At 33.4% G+C, this 22,436-nt stretch overlaps 1 protein-coding gene across 2 annotated transcripts; it reads right to left on the bottom strand.

The window, feature by feature from the left end:
• Nucleotides 1-7,511: 7,511 nt before the first annotated feature.
• On the bottom strand, nucleotides 7,512-22,017 carry LOC130612593 (protein SCAI-like). 2 transcript variants are annotated; one of them, XM_057433932.1, is made up of 17 exons: nucleotides 20,047-22,017; nucleotides 16,281-16,350; nucleotides 16,110-16,135; nucleotides 15,782-15,868; nucleotides 15,443-15,535; nucleotides 15,267-15,363; nucleotides 15,086-15,181; nucleotides 14,832-14,906; nucleotides 14,689-14,757; nucleotides 14,303-14,386; nucleotides 13,717-13,821; nucleotides 13,565-13,643; nucleotides 12,869-12,959; nucleotides 12,374-12,528; nucleotides 11,315-11,488; nucleotides 10,716-10,816; nucleotides 7,512-7,680 (listed from the first exon to the last, which is right to left on the bottom strand). In XM_057433932.1, the coding sequence occupies exons 1-17, from the start codon at nucleotides 20,121-20,123 to the stop codon at nucleotides 7,525-7,527; spliced, it is 1,635 nt and encodes a 544-aa protein (XP_057289915.1). In that variant the 5' UTR covers nucleotides 20,124-22,017; the 3' UTR covers nucleotides 7,512-7,524. The 2 variants fall into 2 exon arrangements, with proteins under 2 accessions (XP_057289915.1, XP_057289916.1); XM_057433933.1 differs by having other exon boundaries at nucleotides 20,102-22,017.
• Nucleotides 22,018-22,436: the final 419 nt, after the last annotated feature.

The raw sequence follows: 22,436 nt of genomic DNA, 5'->3' as shown, positions 1-22,436 counted from the left end.
GACACTATTAGCGAATTAACCGCCGACATTGCGATGACGGCTTTGTAGGTATCCACCGGCAGCGTGACGTTGACCGTAACGTTGGTACCATTGGTGCCGTTTGCAATGCGATAGTAATGCATGACGTCTCGGCAGGCAAAGCAATCCATGATCTGAAGGAGCAACGGAATTATGCAATGAATTAAACACGTCATGATGGCGATAACAGCTGACGCGATCAGCAAAGGTTTTGATGTCCATCGCATTAAAAACGATAACTCGTCGCTTGAACTTTTAATCGAAGATAAATCCTTGTATTTGTCACTGAAATATTTTTCTTGATCGTCGACTTTTTTGAACTCAAATTGTTTGGCTTTTGATGAAAGCTGTTTGAACAATTTCAGTAAGTTTTTCTTATCGCTGTTAAAACCAAATATATATTTCACTTCTGCGATTTGAAACACTGCAAGTGGGAACAAGAAGAGAATCATGCACCAGAAGAAGACAAGAGGGGAATAGCCAATTTCATAATTGGACGCCGGACTGTTATAAACTATATGAAGCGCCAAAGTGATTATAATACTATCTTTCGTGGCGGTAATTCCGAGCAACATTAAGTAAACATTGAATTCTTTTTGTTTTTCTTCGGCTTTCATACTCGGTTTGTATTTAAAACGTATTAAACATATTATCATTGCGATTAAAACGAAAATGCAAGGAACCAACAAACATATTAAGATTAAAATTATTGCTTGTATAAAACCGGATTTCCAAGATACTGCCTCTCGTGAATAAAACTGAAATGGTACTTGGTCAAAATCTATATCCATAGCTGCAGGTACTTGCTCTTTTAGTGCTGTGGGTGAGCTTGGATGAGAACCGGGTCGAATGGATACCATGGGCATTTCAGAGATTGAAGAATTACTACTGTGACTTAAGCTTCTGCGCATGTGCGGAGGTGAGGAGCTTGATGAATTTCGAGAGCGGTTCTGGTTACCGTAGTTTTGGTTAGCATCTGACGTCACTAGCGGTTTCTTCTCGTCAGATTTTTTAGTCGCTTTCTTGGAATTCATGAGGTTCTTTGCAACGGTCTTCATAATGAATGAGATATACCTGTAAAATAAATGAAGAATATTCACTCATATATATTCAAAGAAAAGGTCAGTGAAGTAACAGGGTATGTAGTTTGTAATGATTTCATGACAAAAAGATTCAGAGCGACCTGCTCGATAAAAGCGCATTTAAATTTTTTTCTGAACTTTATATATTATACAAATTATAAGCAAAATGTACACGCAATCAAGCTATTGAGGTTGACACCGAGATTTCACCCCCAACCTCGTCCCAATACCTTTTATGCTTGACCCGACGCCTTCACAGCATTCAACTATTTAATTTAATTTTTGAGATACGAACGTTCTTATATTTCACGAAGATTAAATTTCGCGTAAAAAAAACTATTTTTTAATTTATACCATTTAAAGAGCTCTTATAGAAGAAAGACTGTTGAAATTGAAATTCACATGTCTATCATTGGTGAAACAAGTCTCCCTTAGCTCCCACCACCCATTTTGTACTGTCTTCAAATTATATTTTTAAGCTTAGATTCTATTAGCAAGATTGAAATAAAGGGAGGAGGGTGGTACTGCCACCATTTTATGGTATTACTACACTTTGTTCCTAGAGCATTTTGCAGGGGCCACAAGATCCTGTGGACGAGGTTGCAATTTTTGTCTCTGTAGAAAGAAAAGAAATTAGTGTAAATTGTTTTTTAAAGGAGAAAAAAATCAAAAAATATCGCGAGGATCAATTTTTGCGCATTTTAGGAAAAATAAGATTTAATTCCAACATCTTGCATGCAAATTCCCTAAAGGTGCAAAAAAAAGGGTATTCACATAACGGGAGTAGAACATCTTGCGTATATCAAATTATCAAAGATTTTTGTATCTTTGTCGATCCAGTCAGACATAAACTTACATCTTAAACTCAAATTTATTGACGTTAAGCAACAAAAACAAAAGAGGTATTGTTTATAACAAGGATTCAATGTTAATATCATCAATCGAAAGAAATTTCATCGTTTATAATTGTGTCAATATATCAGGAAACGAATTGGATCGTTTTACATTTACGTGTGTTTTTTTTCCGTAATTTAAAGGAAATCACAACATGAAAATTGTTTAGGAATATCTTGAGTGTAAGTTTTTCCTGGCCTAAAGTAAACTTTGGTTAAGTAAAATAAAACATCAAAAGTATTTTTTTCGAGATTTGAAGTTTTTACTGCGCACTGGATTTTCATAAAACGCTTATTACAGTCAGAGTTCATACTTAATCAAAATATTCACTGGAGACAGCTTAATAAACATATTAAGTCTCACAAATAGCTCAGTGTAAACTGTGCTTAAATCTATTCGACATTCAACAGAAGCTAACAGAAGAGTTAAGTTGTGTTTATTTTACAGTTTTTGAAAGCGCAAATATTATTGAAAGAAAAAGTAATACATTCTCAAATGAACAAAAGAGATTTAAAAATATGCTGTATGGAAGTCGGTCACTGTTACTTTACAAGAGCCATGGAGATCTGGAAAGGAAGTTGGTATGATGATTAAGTTTTATTACATCACTCTACAAAATAAGATTTTTTTAGTTCGAATTTTTTTAGACTCTATGCTTGCTTATCCAAATTAAGTGTGTTTCCTGAGTTACGTATAATGTTGTCTTAGTCCCTCACCAAGATACTTGCCCTGGAGATCCATCGTAGATGATTTTTTGGTTATTACTGTGAAGGAGTACAATAACATTAACCGGATTAGATTTCTGTAATCTTCCGTCATTTAAAGAACTAAACTCATTTGTGATAAGAAAGCAATTTAGTTCCCAGGATCAGGTTTAAGAGCACGCAAAGGTCATAAGAAAATGTTTATTGGCAGGATGATTTGCACCACCTAAAACTCGAAATAAATTATGCAGAAAATAGAAAAAGAACCCTAAAAATAAAAAAAGCTATCTAGCAATATCTTTCCTCCAAGGTAATACAAAAAGTACTAGTCCTTAATTGACAGTTATAATTTGAAACAAGGGCTTCAAAACACTGCGTCATGGAAATTTTGCTGTTCCCCTCAAGCTGAAAGTAGTTAAAAGATTTCCCTTCAAACGAAAAAAAAGATTTAACCCACCTCTGCTGTTTATGTGGACCTTTTTCTTTCCTCAATTGTCCGAATAAACTGCTGAATGAAAAATTCACGCTTCTCCCTTTATTATTATTGCCATCACCCTCCTCCCTACATACCATTGTTTAAAAGTGAAACCTTTTTATATGAGAGTACAGAGTAGCGATGGAGGGGTCGAGAAGGAACAGCACTATCAGTCTATTATAAACAGTTTAAATAAACATTTATGGATAGAAATTAAATTCCTTGGTTAGAACAATATCGGATGTGTAATGTTCAACTTACCATCTTTAATTTGGCCGTTAGAGTGCTCAAATGCCCATACTAAATAAATGCCCAAGTAAAAGACTAAGAACTTACGAGCACCTCCATAACCGCCCTATAAAAGAAACCCCATAACCCCAACCTTTAGCACCTTTTGCGCACGGTGTCATTTGTCTAGAACCGTTATTCGCAGTCAAGTTCATCAAAAAAACAAAATATCCTTGGTACGAGAATAAGATTTTAGGTATACGTGCTTATTCAACCAAATGTCTTTAAAGAATTTTGCGTTTTTAATTAATTTGATAACGGCCTAGGAGCCGAGAGGCCCTGGGGACGAGGATTGAGCCTATTAGGAGTGCATAATTAACCGAAAATAATTTCAGTCACATGGAAGAGAGATTCCTAAGAGCAACATTGATACCTAACGCCCAGTCTATAAACACCGAAGCATGAAAATTAACGCTAATAATGGTAGCGTATAAAAAGGTCAACACGGTATATGCAAACTACCTTTCTAGGTAAAATCCGCTTTGTTTGTCTATAAACATCCACAAATCGGATATTTATATATCGCGTGTCCAGACTGTTAACAAAAATATTGATTTAGATTTATGGAAGCCGGTTGCACCGTAGCATTTGTCAACAATCTCTTTAAACTGTAAATGTTTACACCATTTAAAATATGATGTCAGTGCCTTAAAGTGCGTTTACTTGAAGGGACGATGAATGCGGAAGAGAAAAATGCGAAATTAACGCTTAGAGTTTTTCAAATCCGCACCGTTAAATAAGAGTGAGCATTCGCAATCTTTTGTCTTCGCATTTTGACATATTTTTGGCTTATTTCCAAATTTACTGCAAATTCAGCGCATAAGCCTAATTTTTATCTATTGAATTTCCTCAAATCAATTTCTGGAAGCTGGAAAGTGTTAGTTACCGCGAAAACATTTTATTCCTGTACATCGCACGCCAGCTTGCTTGCTACGCCACAGATCAAGAGTTTTCTGATCTTTCCATTCCAAAAAATCGTCTGCAAGAAATCAATCTCCAGGGAGGATTCAATGAATGTAAATTAGGTTTAAGGTCCTGAAATGTTATTCACTTTTATTGGATTGTCTAAAATTACAAAATAAGCCAGTTTAGCGACTACCCCTTTATAGAATACTTTATTTCTTATCGCCTTCATATTTGGAAAAAGTTCCAATTTTGAGTCTAAAGCATATTTTTAATTTTTTTTTAAACAATATCTACTTTTCATTGGTTTAAGGACTGGAAAAGAATAAGGGGTTCAACCACTTCAGACCTTACTCAACTTCAAACGATGCCCACAATTAAAAATAAACGAACCTTCTTTTTTCAAGTCAAGTGTAACTTTCACCCTTAGTTTCTGACATCGCTCAGAGTTGTGTGATCTCTGAGGCGTTAAACCTCTCTATAAATTTAAAATGAAACAGAGTAGTGTGTCTTAAAAATCATATGATCGTTGAGCCTCTACATAAGTTGAGCGAAAATAGTATGTATGGAAATCGAATGTGCGTGGATATTTCATTTTACAGGGTGTGCAGAAATTAGATTGCGCATAATTGGGAAAACAGAAAAATAACGAAGTTAATCACAGTGCTAAAAATTCATGATTGACCACGCTTTTTAGCACCAATACGCAAAATTTAAACTCGCGCGAAAATTTTATGGATGAAAGTATTCAAGTAGGCTTCCTGCACACAAATTGCGTCAAATATCAGATTAAAATTATTAAAATAATTAGCTGTATAGATAACGAAAATTTTCTTTCCATTCGGCTTTGGGTATGTAGTTAAGCTATACGTGAATCTATATTAATAATATCCATATTTTGTGTATCCTGGCGCAGAAAATGGTACCACAGTCTCGAAGCAGCGCCAGACGAAAATCTGAGGACCGGAATATATACAAAAGTGGTTTTTTCCACGAAATAAACGGCTAGTTTCCATGTTAATAATAACCGTATTCTGTCTGTGCAAGAGAAAAAAAGTCGTGTTACCGAAACACGAAATAGCAAATGCGATATATTTTTGTCCACCTTACGACGACGAAACTCCCGTGAAATTTGAGGCCGAGCGAACCCGTGAATTTTTCCACGAGTTATCAAACTAGTAGATATAAAACCTTTCTCAGCAACACTGTCGTTTGAATTTAATTTCCCATCTAAATAACTTCTCCCACTACAATATAAACAAACTAAACTTCTCTTCAAAACAAAACACGTTTTTAAGCTCTGTAACAACAGATTATAAACACTATGTTCGGTGTTTGAAATTGTAACTACTGAGGAGATTATCAACAGGGAGTAGAACCCCTAACTTATATCAAACATAAACATTCTCCTTTCGCCCAGGGTTCTTGTTTATTTCAATATTTGATTTTTTTCTCCTTCGCTGTTTTAGCCTACACATTCATTCCTTAGAAACTTAAATGCATGAATAATATATTCAAGCTTTTTCAACATGTTCCCAGGGTTCCGGTATAAACAGCTTTATGCGAAAGAAAGAAAAATTATCAATTAGACAGTAGTCCTAATCAGGATGGTTGAGACTGCGCAGGGTGGCTAGACTGTACGTCACATCCCTTAGCAGCCAATTCAATCTACAAATACATTTTCAACAAACGCTGTATCTGCTATTGACTGGCAAAAACACTATAATAGTGTACAAACCAAACTCCATATTTAAAAAAAACAAGCAAATCTTATGAAAATGATCTGTCTTTTTTATTCCTATATATGCACATGCTAACATTAGAGGATGTTTTTCTTTTAAAGTGCTGACCAAAGGTATATAAGAAAGTTACCTTGAGCGACACTGATTAAAGCTGAAACTTCGAATAGCTCTCCAAAGACGCTGTGTAAGCCAACCTTTACACTGTATAAACCATCCTTTACACTGTGTAAGCCATCCTTTACACAGATGTTATAAGTGAGATATTTTTTTTCCTTGGTGTAATTACTTATACAATTTTTCGGTTAAAGGGGACAGGTTCTAGCAGTGAAAATATTTTCATAACGATTGACGTACAGCCTTTGTGAGACGAAATTGAAACAGTGAACTGTTTTGAAATATCACTTTTATTGAAATTGCGTGACAAGAAACTGTCACCGCGTTTGTCACCTTCTTCTCTTCTATAGTGGTTAAACTTGGACGAAAAAAGTTAGCTAAGACTTTTCATTTTTGCTGCAGTATATTCGGGTAGTTGCAAAAATTCTGAAGATTAACGAAGTGAAGAATTACCAATACCTACAAAAATCCCGATACCACACAAGGCAAATCATTATTTAAGAAAGCTCTTGACATCGCTGTAGAATCCTGGGTACGAGATTGGTCTTAAAGAACAAATGTAATTGTAACTTGTCTCAAGGACTAAAAATAAGAATAAGAAACTAGAAAGAAGTTTTCTTTCAATTGAAGGATGTTTATTTTTTTTTGAAAACATTAGCAGAATAATTTACACGCGAGTAAAAAAATGCTACAACTTCTGTCACACTGTTTTTTTTTGAGAGCGACTCGTATAGATGATACAAATCACTATCAAAAACGTTAAAATCAAAACGAATTTAAGAATCTGAAATACTTTAAAACGCATTAGAAACTCAATCTGCATACGTTATTTACGGTTACTCGAAGGTTTCGAGAAGCTCACAGTTGGAGTACGACTTATATTTTCAATTCTCAAATAGTCCTGGTAATAACAAACATGAGGCTCCATTTAAAAAAACTTTTCAAAATCCCTTAAATTTTCCAGATTTGTCCCACAGACCAATTTTTAAGTCTAACTGTAAAAAACTCATGTAAAAATTATTTACATTGTAAATGAAACAATCCAATTCTAAGTCATATGTTACGCTTAATAAATAAGCTTAGAGGACTAAGTCCGAAGTTGTATTAGTTTAACATGACTATTACAAATATACTAGATTAAAATTTCATAAAATATTATATACAACAATAAAACAATTATAAATAAATTAAAAACGGATAAAAGAAAAAAAAAATATTATAACTTAAGTTAAGTGAGGTACGAACTTTTAATTCGTGACCATGTCACATAACCCCATACATTATATTATACATGGTAAAAAAAATCAAGTCAAACGCATTGGTGGCAATTCTGGCACTTCATAAAACAAATGACGTACACCAAGTTGTGCGAAAACATCAAGTATTTGTCGATACAGCACTTTATGCTCCAATACATTCCATGGTATTGTAGGTGTACATGATGGCAGACATGAAGGACCCTGCAACATATATAGATTACAATAATAATTTTGCATTGTCGCTTGACAAAAAAAAGATAGGAAATACTAATATTAAAGATGCAAGAAATAGGGCTGCACGAAATAACGCTGTACGAAATTTATAAGACAGACAAATATCCGCTTGGATTTCTTCACGGGCTAACAACTAGTGTAAAATATGTCACGAGTCCAATTTTTCCTTAATATTCACCATGATCGTCTTTGCAGTACTTTTGTAGCTAGCGAGATGGTGTAGTGGTAGCGCATTCGGCTGTAAGCATAAGGTTTCAGGTTCTAGTGCCCACTCCCGCGCACTTTAAATGTAGTGTTATCAGTCCATTTCAGCTATCCACTGACCGCTATTCGGTTTGTGTGACAGGCAAGCCAGTTAGAGCAATTCTATACGGATCTCTAGCGGAAATGTAACATAGCTACAGTCGGAGGGGAGGAAGAGCCAGCCGTTCGGATGGAATCCCCTAGGACCGTTACTTACTTACTGTCGTTGGTCACAGTCGCAGTAGCAACTGAAGAAGCTATCCTTGGTAAACAGTCGTTAGCCCGTGGAAAATCCACGGGTTCGCCCGTCCTTTTTATACCGCATTGCGTGCTTCTCGCTATTGCGCAGCTAAGCTACCATTTTGCGTGACAGACAGACAGATAGACAGACAGACAGACAGACAGACAGACAGACAGACAGACAGACAGACAGACAGACAGACAGACAGACAGACAGACAGACAGACAGACAGACAGACAGACAGACAGACAGACAGACAGACAGACAGACAGACTTATACGGGCATTATAATATAGATAAATAAATAATCATAAAGAATTCTAAGATTTTGTGAAGGAGAAACCAACTCTCAAAAAAAAAAATATTGGTCAGTGTTTTCGAAATTTATTTCGGAACTAATGAAAACACTTTCGAAAAAAGTTATATTTCTTTTTGTGTATTGTTGACTCGATTACTTTAATTTTCATTGCATTTGTGTCTTGATTAGCATTCACTACATTCGATGAGTATAGCAGTGCGGTTTAGCTTCAAAACCATCATCTACTCGAATAAATTTTCCAATTGAAGGATTTAAAAACACCAAAGGATATAATGATTGTTCTATAGGTTGTAATTCTTCAATTTGATTATCTAAACAAAAAAAGTATTGTTACTGGCTTGTTTTTGGAATTAGTTCCACCAAGCAAGGACTTTCATCTGACGATTCGAATGTGATGCAAATAGTGCAAGTTATATGCAACTTCTACACCAAGAAAACAAACATTGCGAAGACATCAAATTGCAAACATTACCTTCGCCAACTGCAACTACAATGTCATCTTTTTCAGTTACATCAACTGATCGTTTGTTGCTGCTCTCGTCGCATGCTGTTACATATTTACTTTTTGTCAGGAAACAGTTTTTGCAGCAATGTTCCATCACTGTTGTTCTCAACATAGATTGGTAACGACAATACACTACCAAAGGAAACTATTGAAGTATCATCTGCGGAAGAGAGCTGCTTTCGGCGTGAGAATAACTCACAAAGCAACTTTTCATCTTCAACTTCATCTTCACCAGTAAACATAGATGTAACATTACCAAATGAAACTAACAAAACAGCTTTTTCTGTGTGGCGGACATTAGCATTCACAGAAACATCATAGAGGGAGAGCATCGAATATTTATAAACTTTCTAGCAACTCTCCTTCACATCTTCAACATGCTTTACAAACATTTTTACTTTAAGATTCTTACAGAGATTAGAAAAACGTCTTATTTTGCTGAGGTTCAAGCGTAAACCAAATGTTAACCTAAAGGAAAATTTGATGTTAGAATTCATTTTGATCAATTTGAAGTGAGTTTGAGGTTCCGAGTTTGGCTGATTCGCAAGTATTCTTTACTTGTAAAATGTGCCATACAATCTTATCGCCTTCCCGCTAATTTATAGCTTTAATGGTGTCAGTTTTTATCCAACCTTATTCATTTCCACTTTTTGTTCGAATCTTTTTTTCACCTTGTTGCGCTCAAGTGCATTTTTTATATTCCTTTAACACCCGCGTCATCGCAAGAAGTGTGTACAAAACCTTAGCATGTTAGTGGAGGTTCAATAGTTATGTAACGCTGGAAGATGGGTAGTTCTATTTTCCTTACACTCTTCTTTATTTTTTTAGATATTTCTTAAACTTTTTTTTACTTCTTTTTTTTTCCCATCTCTATCATGCTGTACAATTTATTCTCTTCTGAAGCTCCTTTTTCAGGAAAAAAAACACCATCATTTTATGTTTACATTGAACCATCAACCTCAAACGTGTCTTGGTTTCCCCTATGTATTTGCATCCATGCCTTCAAATTAACATGGCAAATTATACCATTACAATGCTTTCTATCATTCTTCAAGTTTTTGTGCAGATGCCATTATCCACGGTCAAAGGCGCTGCGCGATAACCATTTGAATTTTCTAGTTTCATTAATTTTATCCAAGTTTTCGTAGCCTAGTATTAGTTTAAACTTTTGTGTACATGACTTTTTTCTTTTTTACTTCAAATTTCTTCTTTTTTTCGGTCTATTTAGTTATCAACAGCACTTCAAGTGCTTCATATTACGATTTCGCCATCCTTTTGTTATTCTATATCTCACATTGGAGACCTTGTCATTTATACCAAGATGAACAACTTTTATCATCTTAATTGAGTAGGAATTTCGATCTAAGTACCTTATCGGGGAAAAATTATTTATGTATGCTTTTCATACAAAAACAACTACGAGAATAAGTACAAAAATCTAAGTCGGGTATAAAAAAATCGGGGAAAAGTACTAGTCGGTGAAAAAATAATCGGAGGAAATTTTGGTCGGGGAAAAAGTAAGTCACTTGCAAAAAGTTAAGTCACTTTTCCCTGACTTTTTTCCCCCGATAAGGTATGCGAATAAAATGAGGTCGTCTTCAAAACCTGTTTTTACTCTTGTTTAAAAACAGTGAATATTACTCATCTGTCTAATCACATTAAAAAAAACAACCAACGCTGAACAAACATTTTACCTCAGATTTTTTATATAATCTCAACACCATCCAACACAGTAAATAATTTGAAATTATATTTCTTAAAAAGTCATCTCCCATATACTTGTCAAACGCATCAACTATAATAAGAAAAACAGAGATAAATGATAATCTTGAAATGTAATATTTAATGGTCCACTCGAGAAGAGTGGACCATTAGAGAGTCGGTTTTATTAGTACACAGGAACTTCTTTTTGGATTTGTCTTATTTGCCATATATTTTTTCGCGAATTTTTTTTTGTGCAAAGACATTTTCAAATTCACAAAAAATATTCGACTAACAAAATTCTGACATATCGGTGATTTCGGAAATGACCTGGCAACCATTGAAATTGAGTATTATATTGACTGACAACCCTGTCTTCTAAAGTTTTTTATTTGGATGACTCCCCTTTTTCAGCCTAACAGCGCTACCAAAACGTCATAGGGTAACACAGCGAAAACCACAGTCTATTGGGATTCCTAAACTTTGGGAATGTCAACGTTATTCGTGAAGGTTGGTAAGCTAAAAACACCCAGAGGAGTAAATTTAAGAATATTACCTCCGCATGATACAATAAAATTATCAGAAATCTAACCTTGGTCATTCGTTTCTTGTAGCAAAATTTCAACACTTTGCAAAGCAATTCTCTCCACCAACTTCTTTGCTTTTATCCATACTTCTTCAGTAAGTTTTGTGATATTGCAAAGTTTACAAATAGCGAGTAGCGAATCCAGCAGAAACAACGTAAACAAACTACCATGTTTTTTACCTAAATAAAATCATCTCTAAAAAGTTTAAAGAAACAAATGTAATATACTATATATTTTCTTGGATGAAATCTACACCTTGTGCAGCTGTTGAAATATTTTGTTGTCCATATGTAGCTATATGCACATTGAATTTCATATTTTGTGAATTGCTTTAAATTTTGACTGAATTTATGTTCGCTGATTTCGGGTATATATAAGAGTCTTTTATTACAGGGTGGCTGTCACGATTTTGAAGATTAAGATTTCAATGTTTTTCTTACTGTATTTTTGCCATATAATAAATTTTCTATAGCACTCATACGCATGCACAAAGAAAATATCTAGGTTTACATTCAAGGTAGAATACCCTAAGATTGCATTGCAGATCATATAAGTGAATTATTTCAAAAAGATAAAAGACAACTACGCACTACGATGTAATTTGAAATCTCACTAGAATTATTATTATTTTCAAGATAATTTAGTCAAATTTCAAGGTTTCCAAGTTTTTTCTCTTTGGAATGATGGATATTCAAGTTATTAAAACCATTTGGTTTGATTTCTAGGTTTTCAAAGTTCTTCTCCACAGAATTATGAATATTCAAGGTTTTTAAGGTCAAGCAGAAACACTGCATTGTCTGGTAATGTCACACATTAATCCTGAAAAACAATTTACACAAGTTTAAGATTTTTTTTAAACAAACATTTGACATTATTCGGATTACCAACAATTTAATGAGAAATAGATTTTTCAATGTGTTGTCTGTGTAATCTGATCAAGTATAATGTGCAGGAAAGCCATTATTAAGAAAAGCTTATCCCAAAAAAACTCATTTAAAAACATTTTCTGATTAATCCTGCTACATCTGCATTGCTATTAATTTTCCACATGTGGAAATACTTACTTTGCAAGGTGTCAGGCAGTTTACATGGAGACATCAAACAAAGCAGAGGTTGGTTAAACACATTAGGAATAGATTGGTATGCCACACTATTGACAGCATCAACTATCAAAAATAATGGCTTGCGTGTGAACGGAATAATATCTTCAGGATAAAAACTAAAATACAAATATTAACTCTTAATGTAGAGGTTACTGTAAAAGCTGACATAAAACCGCTGGAAATTTCAAGGAAAGTTTTTTTTAAACAAATACAGAAGGAGGGATCTTTAAACAAAAAATAAACAAATATTTTTTATTAAAGGCTGGTTATTCATATCGCCTATATGCTAAAACTCCTAGAATATAAAACAAAGTAAAAGAAATATAAACATCTCGGATAAACACTTGGATAAACGCGTATTTTAATGATAAGGTTGACTGGGTGACCTACAACCTGACAGAGTTCACTAAACGCGTTACTTTATAACAAAAGAGAAAAAAACGATAACAAACTCACCAACAGGGATTAGACATATTTTTGGGTAATTTTTTCAACATTGATCCCATGTCACTGGATGGAGTTGTTACAATACCACTTGAATACATTACTAAGTGAAAAGTGTTATATACTACAAATACATATCTAATAATTTAGGCTGGATTACAACAAAGCATTATTTTTTTCTTCAAAAATGATTTCACTCAAAGTTGGGTGGTTGCATATAGCTAGTTTAACTACTGCCCCCCCCCCCCCCCCCCCCCGCGCTTAAAAAAAACAACGTATGTGCTTTAATTTTAATCGTTTCTAATGGACCATTAAATTTCATAATTTACACTTTGTTTAATTTTGAAATTAGTGGCCCTCATGATAATCAACTGCGGCGATGCAAAAGTTTATTAGGAAGTAATTTTAGGTAAAACAAGGACAAATACTCTAATGGTACCCTTTTTAAGAGATCGTTCTCTCGATTGCCTAAAGTATAAGGCCTGTAGTAATGATTTTGACAGATTTAATTATCGATTATTTCAAGAATAGAAAATACTTTGAACATCGTCTTCATACTTCATAGGGCTGTATGTCAGAGAGTTTTTAATTTGAGGCAGAAACAATACTTTTCAAATGATGACCCAGATGACTTGCGTAAAGCTGTTGACCACTTTCATTACCAGAGAGTACGAAACAAAATAGACAAGACTGATGTCATACGCTTACATTTATCATCACCAACATGTTCAATATTATCACTGTCACCTGATATATAAATGAGTAATATGGATTCAGCAGCAAGGTCCTAAAATAATAATCAGCACTTATGGATAAGATAAAAAGGTGTTAAAATAAACAAAGGATTAGTGCATGCCTACTTTGAAAACAGCAGATAAAAATGCGTATATTTGGCTGAATGAAGGTTTGTATAACAGATGCTTGGAGGGATTTTGACATTGGCTAATCTCTTCTCTTTCATGAGACTAAAATAGAACAGAAAAAAATATTTCAAGTTAAAAAGTGTCTTGACTTGTTATTTTAGGCCAAAACCAATATTGGTACTATTTTGTCAAAAAGCACTGAGGAACATTTAATAATTACGTAACTCTGGGGAGATTGATAGCTCTTCCCGTTTTGAGTGATGCAGCGCGACAGTAAATAAAGGAGGTTGGGTAGTACTCGATTTCACTGCGTAACGTCAAGGGGAGGATTTTAAAAAAAGAAAATTTAGTGTAAATTTAGCGTTACATAATTATAGAACAGCCTCATAGTATTGAGTTATTGGCTGTAGAGACATGCATGGTTGCTGGTTTTATAGGGGTCTGTGGCAAAAAGAAAAAAACTTGCGACATTCCACAACGTTGTGACTCTGAGAAGAAGATGTTATAAATATTCACCACACCATGCTAGCATAAATAAAATAAAAATTTTAAAAAAGAGTGACAATAGTCTGGTGAAAATTACCTTTGATGCAATTTTAAAATTTGGTTGATATTCGATTAACTGTAATGCTCGATACATATCAACAGTGAGTTCACTAAACTTTACCTTAAAAATAAAAATGTGCTTCTATACACATCAATCGAACGTAGGGTAGTGAACAGTGTAACTTTTTGTCACACAGTGCTGATGTTACACCAAAGGTTTCTGATTGGCTATACTGCATGCAAAAAATGTTCAAAAGTTTTCATACTTCTGTTATTACATACTCTATATTTTTAAATACTTTTATTCACCAGTTTAATAATATATAAAAGACAAAAGAGATGGAAAATGTTATTAGCATCATTTCATGTTAAAATAAATTTATTTATTTGAGAAAACACTGTATATGTAAAGGTAATTAAAACCTGTTTTTCGCATGCACCAATAATAATAGCATTTTTCAACTTCATGGAACGCTGACTTGACTTTATGCACTAAAACAAAAAAATAGTACTATATGAGATACCATAAGAAATGCTTTTATTGCTTTTAATAAACAAATTGTTACCTTTTCTTGCTCAAGCCTTTGATTTATATCAACACTGCCACCATCTTTGTCAGACACTAAGACAATGTAATCTACCTAAGTGTAATATCAACATTTAGAAGTAAAACAACAACTGTCAGAATTAACTGGTAAAGCTTTGTAAAAGATGTTATTTCATCTAGTTATTTATTATAGCCGATAACGTTACATTTTCACATTAATAAAATTTAAGAAATACGGATAAATAAACGCTATGATAAAAACATCAGGCATACCTGTGAAAACAATTTAGCCTCTTTTGATACGATACTCCAATCAGTTTTGGTGCTAGAGTCCTCACTTGATAAACTGTTTACTTGGGCTTCCAATCGCTATGATTAAAAAGGAAGACTGTAGGCTTTGTGTACGTTACTAGAAATGTTGTACATGTAGGCTGAGAGTGAAATAATGAAAAACCTTTGTAATTTCACCCAACAAGTCATAATCCTTCAATAATAATGCAACAACATAATATCGAGCAAGATATCGCAAATACTTCACTACCAAATCAATGCTAAAAATATATGATAATTTTAAAAGAGAATGTAGTGAAAAAATAAAGGTGTGTGAAGATAAGATTACCTCTGACTTACTTTCGTGTGTGTTGTTTGAAATACGATCTTTTGTGGATAGCAGAATAAAATTCCTTTGCCTCCAGAAGATACTTGGGATCACTTGTGTGCAAACTGTATTAAAAAAGATCAAAAGAAAATGAAAGCTTAGTTACCGATAAGAGCAACTGTGAGAGAGAGCTGTAATGCTTTGAATACAGGTTCATCAATGCTTGATAAACAAGTTAGGAACAGAATCCATATACCATTTAACTTTCCTTTTGTATTTCTGTCCAACTTATGTAAGGTCTTGGATTCAAGGAATATTTGTATAAACCTGAGTTGCAGATTGTGCTGGGGTAAAATACAAAAGAAACATACTAATAATGATAATATAACTGTCCAATCTTTGATGCTATATCACCAATTTGATGTCTCTGTAAGCTTACAGTTTTTTCAAGAGTTGCTCTATAATACAAGAAAAACGTGAAATGACTATATGTACAGGAGGAATAAATAATAAAAGATAGAAAAGTGAGTCATGTGAATGTTGATGCGAAACAGCAAAACTTTCGTCACCAATTTTTTATTTCTTTTTATTCGACTGGGAAATTGCATATAAAAATCACATCTACTTATAATTAAAAAACTCTAATGTAAGTACAAATGTACAGTTTAGATTTGCTTCTGCAATAGTGTATTTAGTTACCTGTTGTCTTGTTGAAATTTCCATAACTAAAACAAACAAACTTTGTCAACATCGTTTAAAAACTGTAAAGAAGTTGTATCTGCAATAATATTTAACAAGTTTTAAAAAATACCTTGAATCAATTACATGTGAAACAAATGATAATCATTAAATATTGGTTTCCAGACTTACTTTTGTAAATACTTCAAATGTTTTCAAGAAATATATCTGCCAATGTTTGATACCAAATCTTGGCATATCCCTAATAATGAAAGCGAAAAAAGCAAATAGCACAACAGAAATATCAACGAAAAAATAAGAAAAAATACATCTACATAGTATTTACATGCAACACATGTACTTCCTATGATTATTATTTAAAAAAAAGCTTACTTAACCATATCATTATTTAGCAAATTTATCTTATTAATCACAACTTAATTGCTGGTACTGTTTGACTAAGAATCTTTAAGCAAGCAACTTAAATATTCAACCTTTTTACCCTTATATTTGTACAAGTTGGTGATAGCATGTTCGAAATATTAATTTTTAACCATTCTCCACACTAATGTCACATGGACCTTGTTTAACAAATAATTTTAAGTAATATTTTGACACTATGACTTTTTAAAATTTTAGTTGTACATCAAGTTATAACTAAATTTAATTTTGAGGATAATTGTAAAGTGTCTTTTTGTGCTATACATATTCGCAATAAGAATAATAAAGGTAGCACTAGAAACGCTTTCTTTTTTTTCCAACAACAAGATGTGTGGACTCATTAACAGTCAATGCTATTCCAAAACAAGTTTTAATATAAGATGAACACTTTTCACTGGATCTTTTGATCAACCCTGTTAGAAAGAGTTTCAGCAATTGTTAATCGCAGTCCACCTAGTCCTTACATTTGTGCATAGCCGTGCACAAATTCTGGTAAGGATGCATGCTCTTCTTGCACCTGGGGCTTCCCTATTTTGACATGATGCAAAAATTTGCAAGTTTCTATTTTGCTTGCTGTATGGTCTGCCAAACCAAGTTATTATACCCATCTTCAGTAGCACATACTGTCTATACTATGTGAACGTCTTAATTTCGTGATTTCACTCTTCTCTGCAACTTTCTCTTTCACTGACAACACTGGATTGCTATGAGCATGACACCTGGAGCCTTACGTCTAGGATATATTATATTATCATTTTCACCTGTATCTGTAACTTGTGCAATTTACAGAAGAGACAGCTTAAACATCGTTGGGGTACATCACAGAGGGTAATCATTCATTGAATACCAAACAAACCTATATTATTATGAAACTAGACAAGTTGGGGAATATTTTTTGAAGCAAAAATTTTATTGCTAAGTGTTCTGATCTCTACAGATCCTATTTGGTAATTTGTTTTCAACAAGTTTTCCTAATATTACGTCTCTTAACAGAAAAAGGTACATGGCGATATATAAAGGAGCTACTAGCTACATCTGAGACAAGTCGCCAAGTATTACAACCAACTTAATTGTAAAATAGACTTTAGAAATAATTCCAGTAAATCTCAAATTGTAAAAACACATTGTGGAATTAAAACATAAATCTAGGAACTAGGACGCTTTAGCCGATTTTTTTTCGCTCAACCCTGTGCAAACGCTCTCCTTGCTCACTGGGATTTTTGCAAAGTTGCTTTACGGGATGGCTTAGTATTAAAAAGCAAAACAAATGTTTGATATTTTTAAAACTGCCTCATGTATATATATATAAAAATTATGAGTCACTGCTATAAGTCAGCAAAATTATCACCTGGGAGTTGATGTCACAAGCCCTCTTGCCAAAGAATTTATTCACAATTAGGACATAAGATGGTGACTGGCACAAATCAACTTTTACAACGAATATGTTGAAAACAAATCAATACAAGTACAAAATATTTTTTTGTAATTTGTGCTATACTTTGAGTTGATTTTGGATGATTTTAATTAAAGTGTGAGGTGGTAAGCCTTAATTTTATTGTACTGTATTTATATACATTAAGGTACAAAGTCAAAGAAAGTCAAGAAAGCCTCCCTTGTAATAAGGTCCCTTGTACGCTCCCTAATACCCTTTAAAAATCTAACCTTGATAAGTTAATTTTAATTAATTAATTTCCAAAAATAATTTGTCTCCTTCTCTCTTTATTCTCCTGGTTGAATTGTCATAACTGTGTGGTACAACTTTCGGTTGAGGGAAAACACAAACGTTACATGCCCAAACTCTCACAAAAAAAGCTTTGATTAAACAAGAACTAGAAGTATATAAATTAAACTAAAGCTAAACTAGCAAAACTCTTCTAAACTACAATGTCATGTTTTAAGTTAGTAAACAAAGATTCTGTTAAAAATTCAGCCCCTATTGATTAAGTGGTGACAAGGTAAACGGCATAGTTTCTTTTAAATCATAATATCATAATATCTACCCTGAAAAATACGAACCCGTAATCGGTTTGAAAATATCACGTAAAATCTGCCGATTGGAAGAACATGTTCTGTTTGATGTCATTCACTGTATGAGGTTGGGCTTTTTTGATGTAGCACCAAGAATGACCATGTTTGTGCAAAACTAGCCATCTTCGTACAACAGCGAATTTTTTCAAGAAAAAGAACTTTTAAAAAAACATGATAATAAACCTTCATAAATACAATACTGGATTTTTCAAGGAATTTTTTTTTTAGTCAAATCTTTAATATGTTTTAAATACTGCTTAATTTTTGCCATTTTGCAACATTTTAGCACTGTTTTACTTGTAAATTCTGTTTAATCAAGGTTGCTACTGTGAAGGTTTAACTATGAAAAGTCCACTTTGTACCCCATCAGAGAGCAACGAAGGAGAACATTCCGACCGCAAGAATAGCAATTGCAATTCCTATTTCTGTTTTCGTACAAGCGCGAAAAATAACCAACCTTGTACAACAGGTTAATACACCTTCACAATAATTCAGTTGTATGTTCCTACGGCTCTCCATTGTTTTACAATATCAGAAAAGGGAGGTAAAAAACGTGTTTTTATGAGGGTTTGTTGGAGACGAAAGCTTGTTTTCTCCAGTTTCAATTTCTTTCAAATTTTCAGAAAATGGTAATAATAATAAGATACAACTTATGCATACTTTTCATTAAAAACAAAACACAACAAGAAAATGTATCACAAAAGAACATGTTTTCTCCTTAATAATCTCTTATAAAAGTATGCTCCTCCGATCATAAAATAAGCTGCGATGGAGAGTTAGTTTTCTCGAATCATCGTAAAGTTGTATTTCGTAGAAACATATATTCTCCCGTAGGCCAAAGAAAGTCGTACCTTAGTTTACCGTCGGCCGCCTGCATGTATATTTACCACCGCATGAAAAATTTCATTATTTAAAAAAATTCCTCAAAAAAAATGACTGAAAGAATATCTTAATAAACCCCTCTGACATGCTTCGCACATCACCACACCATCATCACTGAGGATTTCCAACAACAACTCGAACCACTGCGCATGTCGTCATGCTTTAATGACGTCGCAATCGATCAAAAGTATTCTTTTTTGAATGTTTTCAAATGTAATGTAATGTGTTAATTTAAATTTCGAAGGGCCTTTGTTCCAATGCGTGCCATACAAAGTCGTGCGATCAAGCCTTGCCTCCTTTTGTCCCAGTCAGTCTCCAGAGGTTGTCTTTCGGCGCTGTAATTCCGGTTCGGGCTCCGAGGGTTTCAGGTTCAAGCTAGCTAGGCGGAGGGGAAAAATAATGAATAATGAAAATTTCCTGCATGGTATACCTGAGATACAGACGACGGTAAACTGAGGTACAAATTCCTTCGCCCTTAACTTTAAAGGTCACTACCACAGAACTGTGGTAGTGCCTTCTGAAACTTGAGAAAGCTTTAAATCCTGTCTAAACACACGTTTAGTCTATACAAATATATCGCTAATAAATTAATGCTAAGCTTTAATACCTAAGTCCATCAAACAACTCCTGTGACCTGTTTAATAAACATTGAAATTCTTTACCCACGTTGTCATCTTCCGCCATTTTCTATAAACAAAACGTTGTCACGGCAGCCGAAGTACTTTCACATCTGGCGGCTCAAATGTCTAAATTTCCGGTCTCCGTAAAATAAAGGCTTCGAAGCAAGTAGGACATTTCATTTGTTTCTCTTTCGTTTTCGTTTTTCCACTGTCCTTTTCAAATATTTGCACCTGTTATTTCTTAATTCTTGCTATCAGCATGCCAAACATCAGGCATCGTAAATTATTTAGTGTGTCTCATTATTGAAATTGATACTGCTTATAACTTAAGTTGCTACGCTACGAACTGGATAATCACGAAAGAAATCAGATCAACTGTGAGGGAACAACGTTAGCTACTATAAGCTAGCTATCATCTTTTTGTTTTAAAAAGACCAGTCATCACTTATTATTTATTGGATGTAAAAGCCTCAGTTGTGTAAGGTTAGTTTAATAAAAATATTAATGTTCAAAAAAAAGAAAGTATTTTCCAGCAGTTTTAGCCTACAAGAAGTATAAAATACTTCCAACCTTGTCAAAAAAAAGACTGTTGCTGCAAATAAATCTTTCTTTTTTAATCTTAATATGAAGAAGAAATAAATTAAACTACAGCTACCAGTTAGCTACGCGATTTTATTTTTTAAAAAACCAAGGAAACGGTCAAACAGTAATTTTTTTTTTAAATCTGGAGTCATTTTTCTAGTGAAAGTTTCTGAACAAGTTTCTCAATTTAAATACAACTAAAGATAAAATACATAATGCCTGCACCTTTTGTTCATCATCTAGGGATGGGTTTAGACTTGGATTAGTTCAACGCTTGCTTTAAGTAGGATTTACCAAGGCTAAAATTATGTGTATCTAAAACAATTGCTCCAAAGGCAACGCATAATCTTATTAAATCCGCTTAATAAGATTCTTTTGTCCCAGATTCTTTTGTTCCAGTTTTCCGGGAGATAGTTACAATAAAAATTGTCACGCATTAGGATTTAGAAAGTTGGCGTGTCCTGTGCCTGGGTTATTAATTTAATCTCCACTCAGGAATGTTTGCTGAGACTTGACTCTCCTTCGATGTGCTTGGCTAAAGTACTATGGTTTTAACCAACTAACATATATACTGCTTTTCTCTTTTTTTTTTGTTCTCAATTCTTTCGTTTTATGCCATAAAATCAATTAACAAGGCAGCCACCAAAGTTTTTAGTTAATTCAAAAGAATTTGCCAAAGTCATTGAAATTTACAAAAGCAGAAAAATGATGTTACGATATGGGTGCATGGGAATAATTTACCCTTCTATTGTTATTTCTTTGCAGTAGCCGGTCTGTTTAATATGCTTGACCAACTTAAGTGCACTGCAATTTTGGAGGTCTTTCCAATTCAACATGCCTGATGATTCATATTGTACCAAATTGCAGAAGTAAATGGTTCCTAAGTTTGGGATATATGATTACGTAATGAAGATTGAGAAAAGTTGCTAAGAAGAAACATTACAGAATATTTATATCACCTGTGATTGCAGAAGAAAAGCAGTCTGACTTTGAACTTGATGGAAATCATAGCATTGAATGAATGAATAAAATATATCAAGCATTTATAGCTATTATCGCATAACAGCCAGGAAGTATTTCAAATTTCATCCAACATTTTGAAAGTTATTAATCTAATAAAGCTAAATATTTTTTGACTGATTGTATGTAATAAATTAGTATTGGTTCTTTCCTATTAGTAGTTTCTTGAGTTGGGGGAGGGGGAGGGGGGTTGTTTTAATTATTTCTTACTGCCTAAAATATTAAATTTCAAGTAGCTGGGCCATAACTGCACGAAATATTGATAATCTTGTCATTTTTTTAATTATTATTACTATTATTATTATTATTATTATTATTATTATTATTATTATTATTATTATTATTATTATTATTATTATTATTATTATTATTATTATTATTATTATTATATTTACATCTATATTATAATGCCCGTATACGTCTGTCCATCTGTCTGTCTGTCACGCAAAATCGTAGCTTAGCTGCAACGGGTGAACCCGTGGATTTTTCCACGGGCTAACGACTAGTATATATATATCTATTATTGTTTTTGTTGTTGATCTCATAAAATAGATAAAGCTGATTTACATATGTATTTTTGTTGTTTTCTGCTTATTCTGCTCCTGATATTTTTAATTTTCATCTGATAAAGTCTTTACTTTTGCTTTTAAAGTGCTTCACTTATAAGCCTTCTTTTTCTGCTGTAAAATGTTTTTCATCAATTAAATATGGGAAGTGTCTTTAGTTATAAAGTTTTACAAGGGAAGGGGTTGACATCAATGTTATATTTAAGAAC

Source organism: Hydractinia symbiolongicarpus, chromosome 10, assembly GCF_029227915.1.
Source record: "Hydractinia symbiolongicarpus strain clone_291-10 chromosome 10, HSymV2.1, whole genome shotgun sequence".
Lineage (NCBI taxonomy): Eukaryota > Metazoa > Cnidaria > Hydrozoa > Anthoathecata > Hydractiniidae > Hydractinia > Hydractinia symbiolongicarpus.
Note: the sequence above shows the minus strand (reverse complement) of the source record. Positions and strands in the feature narration are given on the sequence as shown.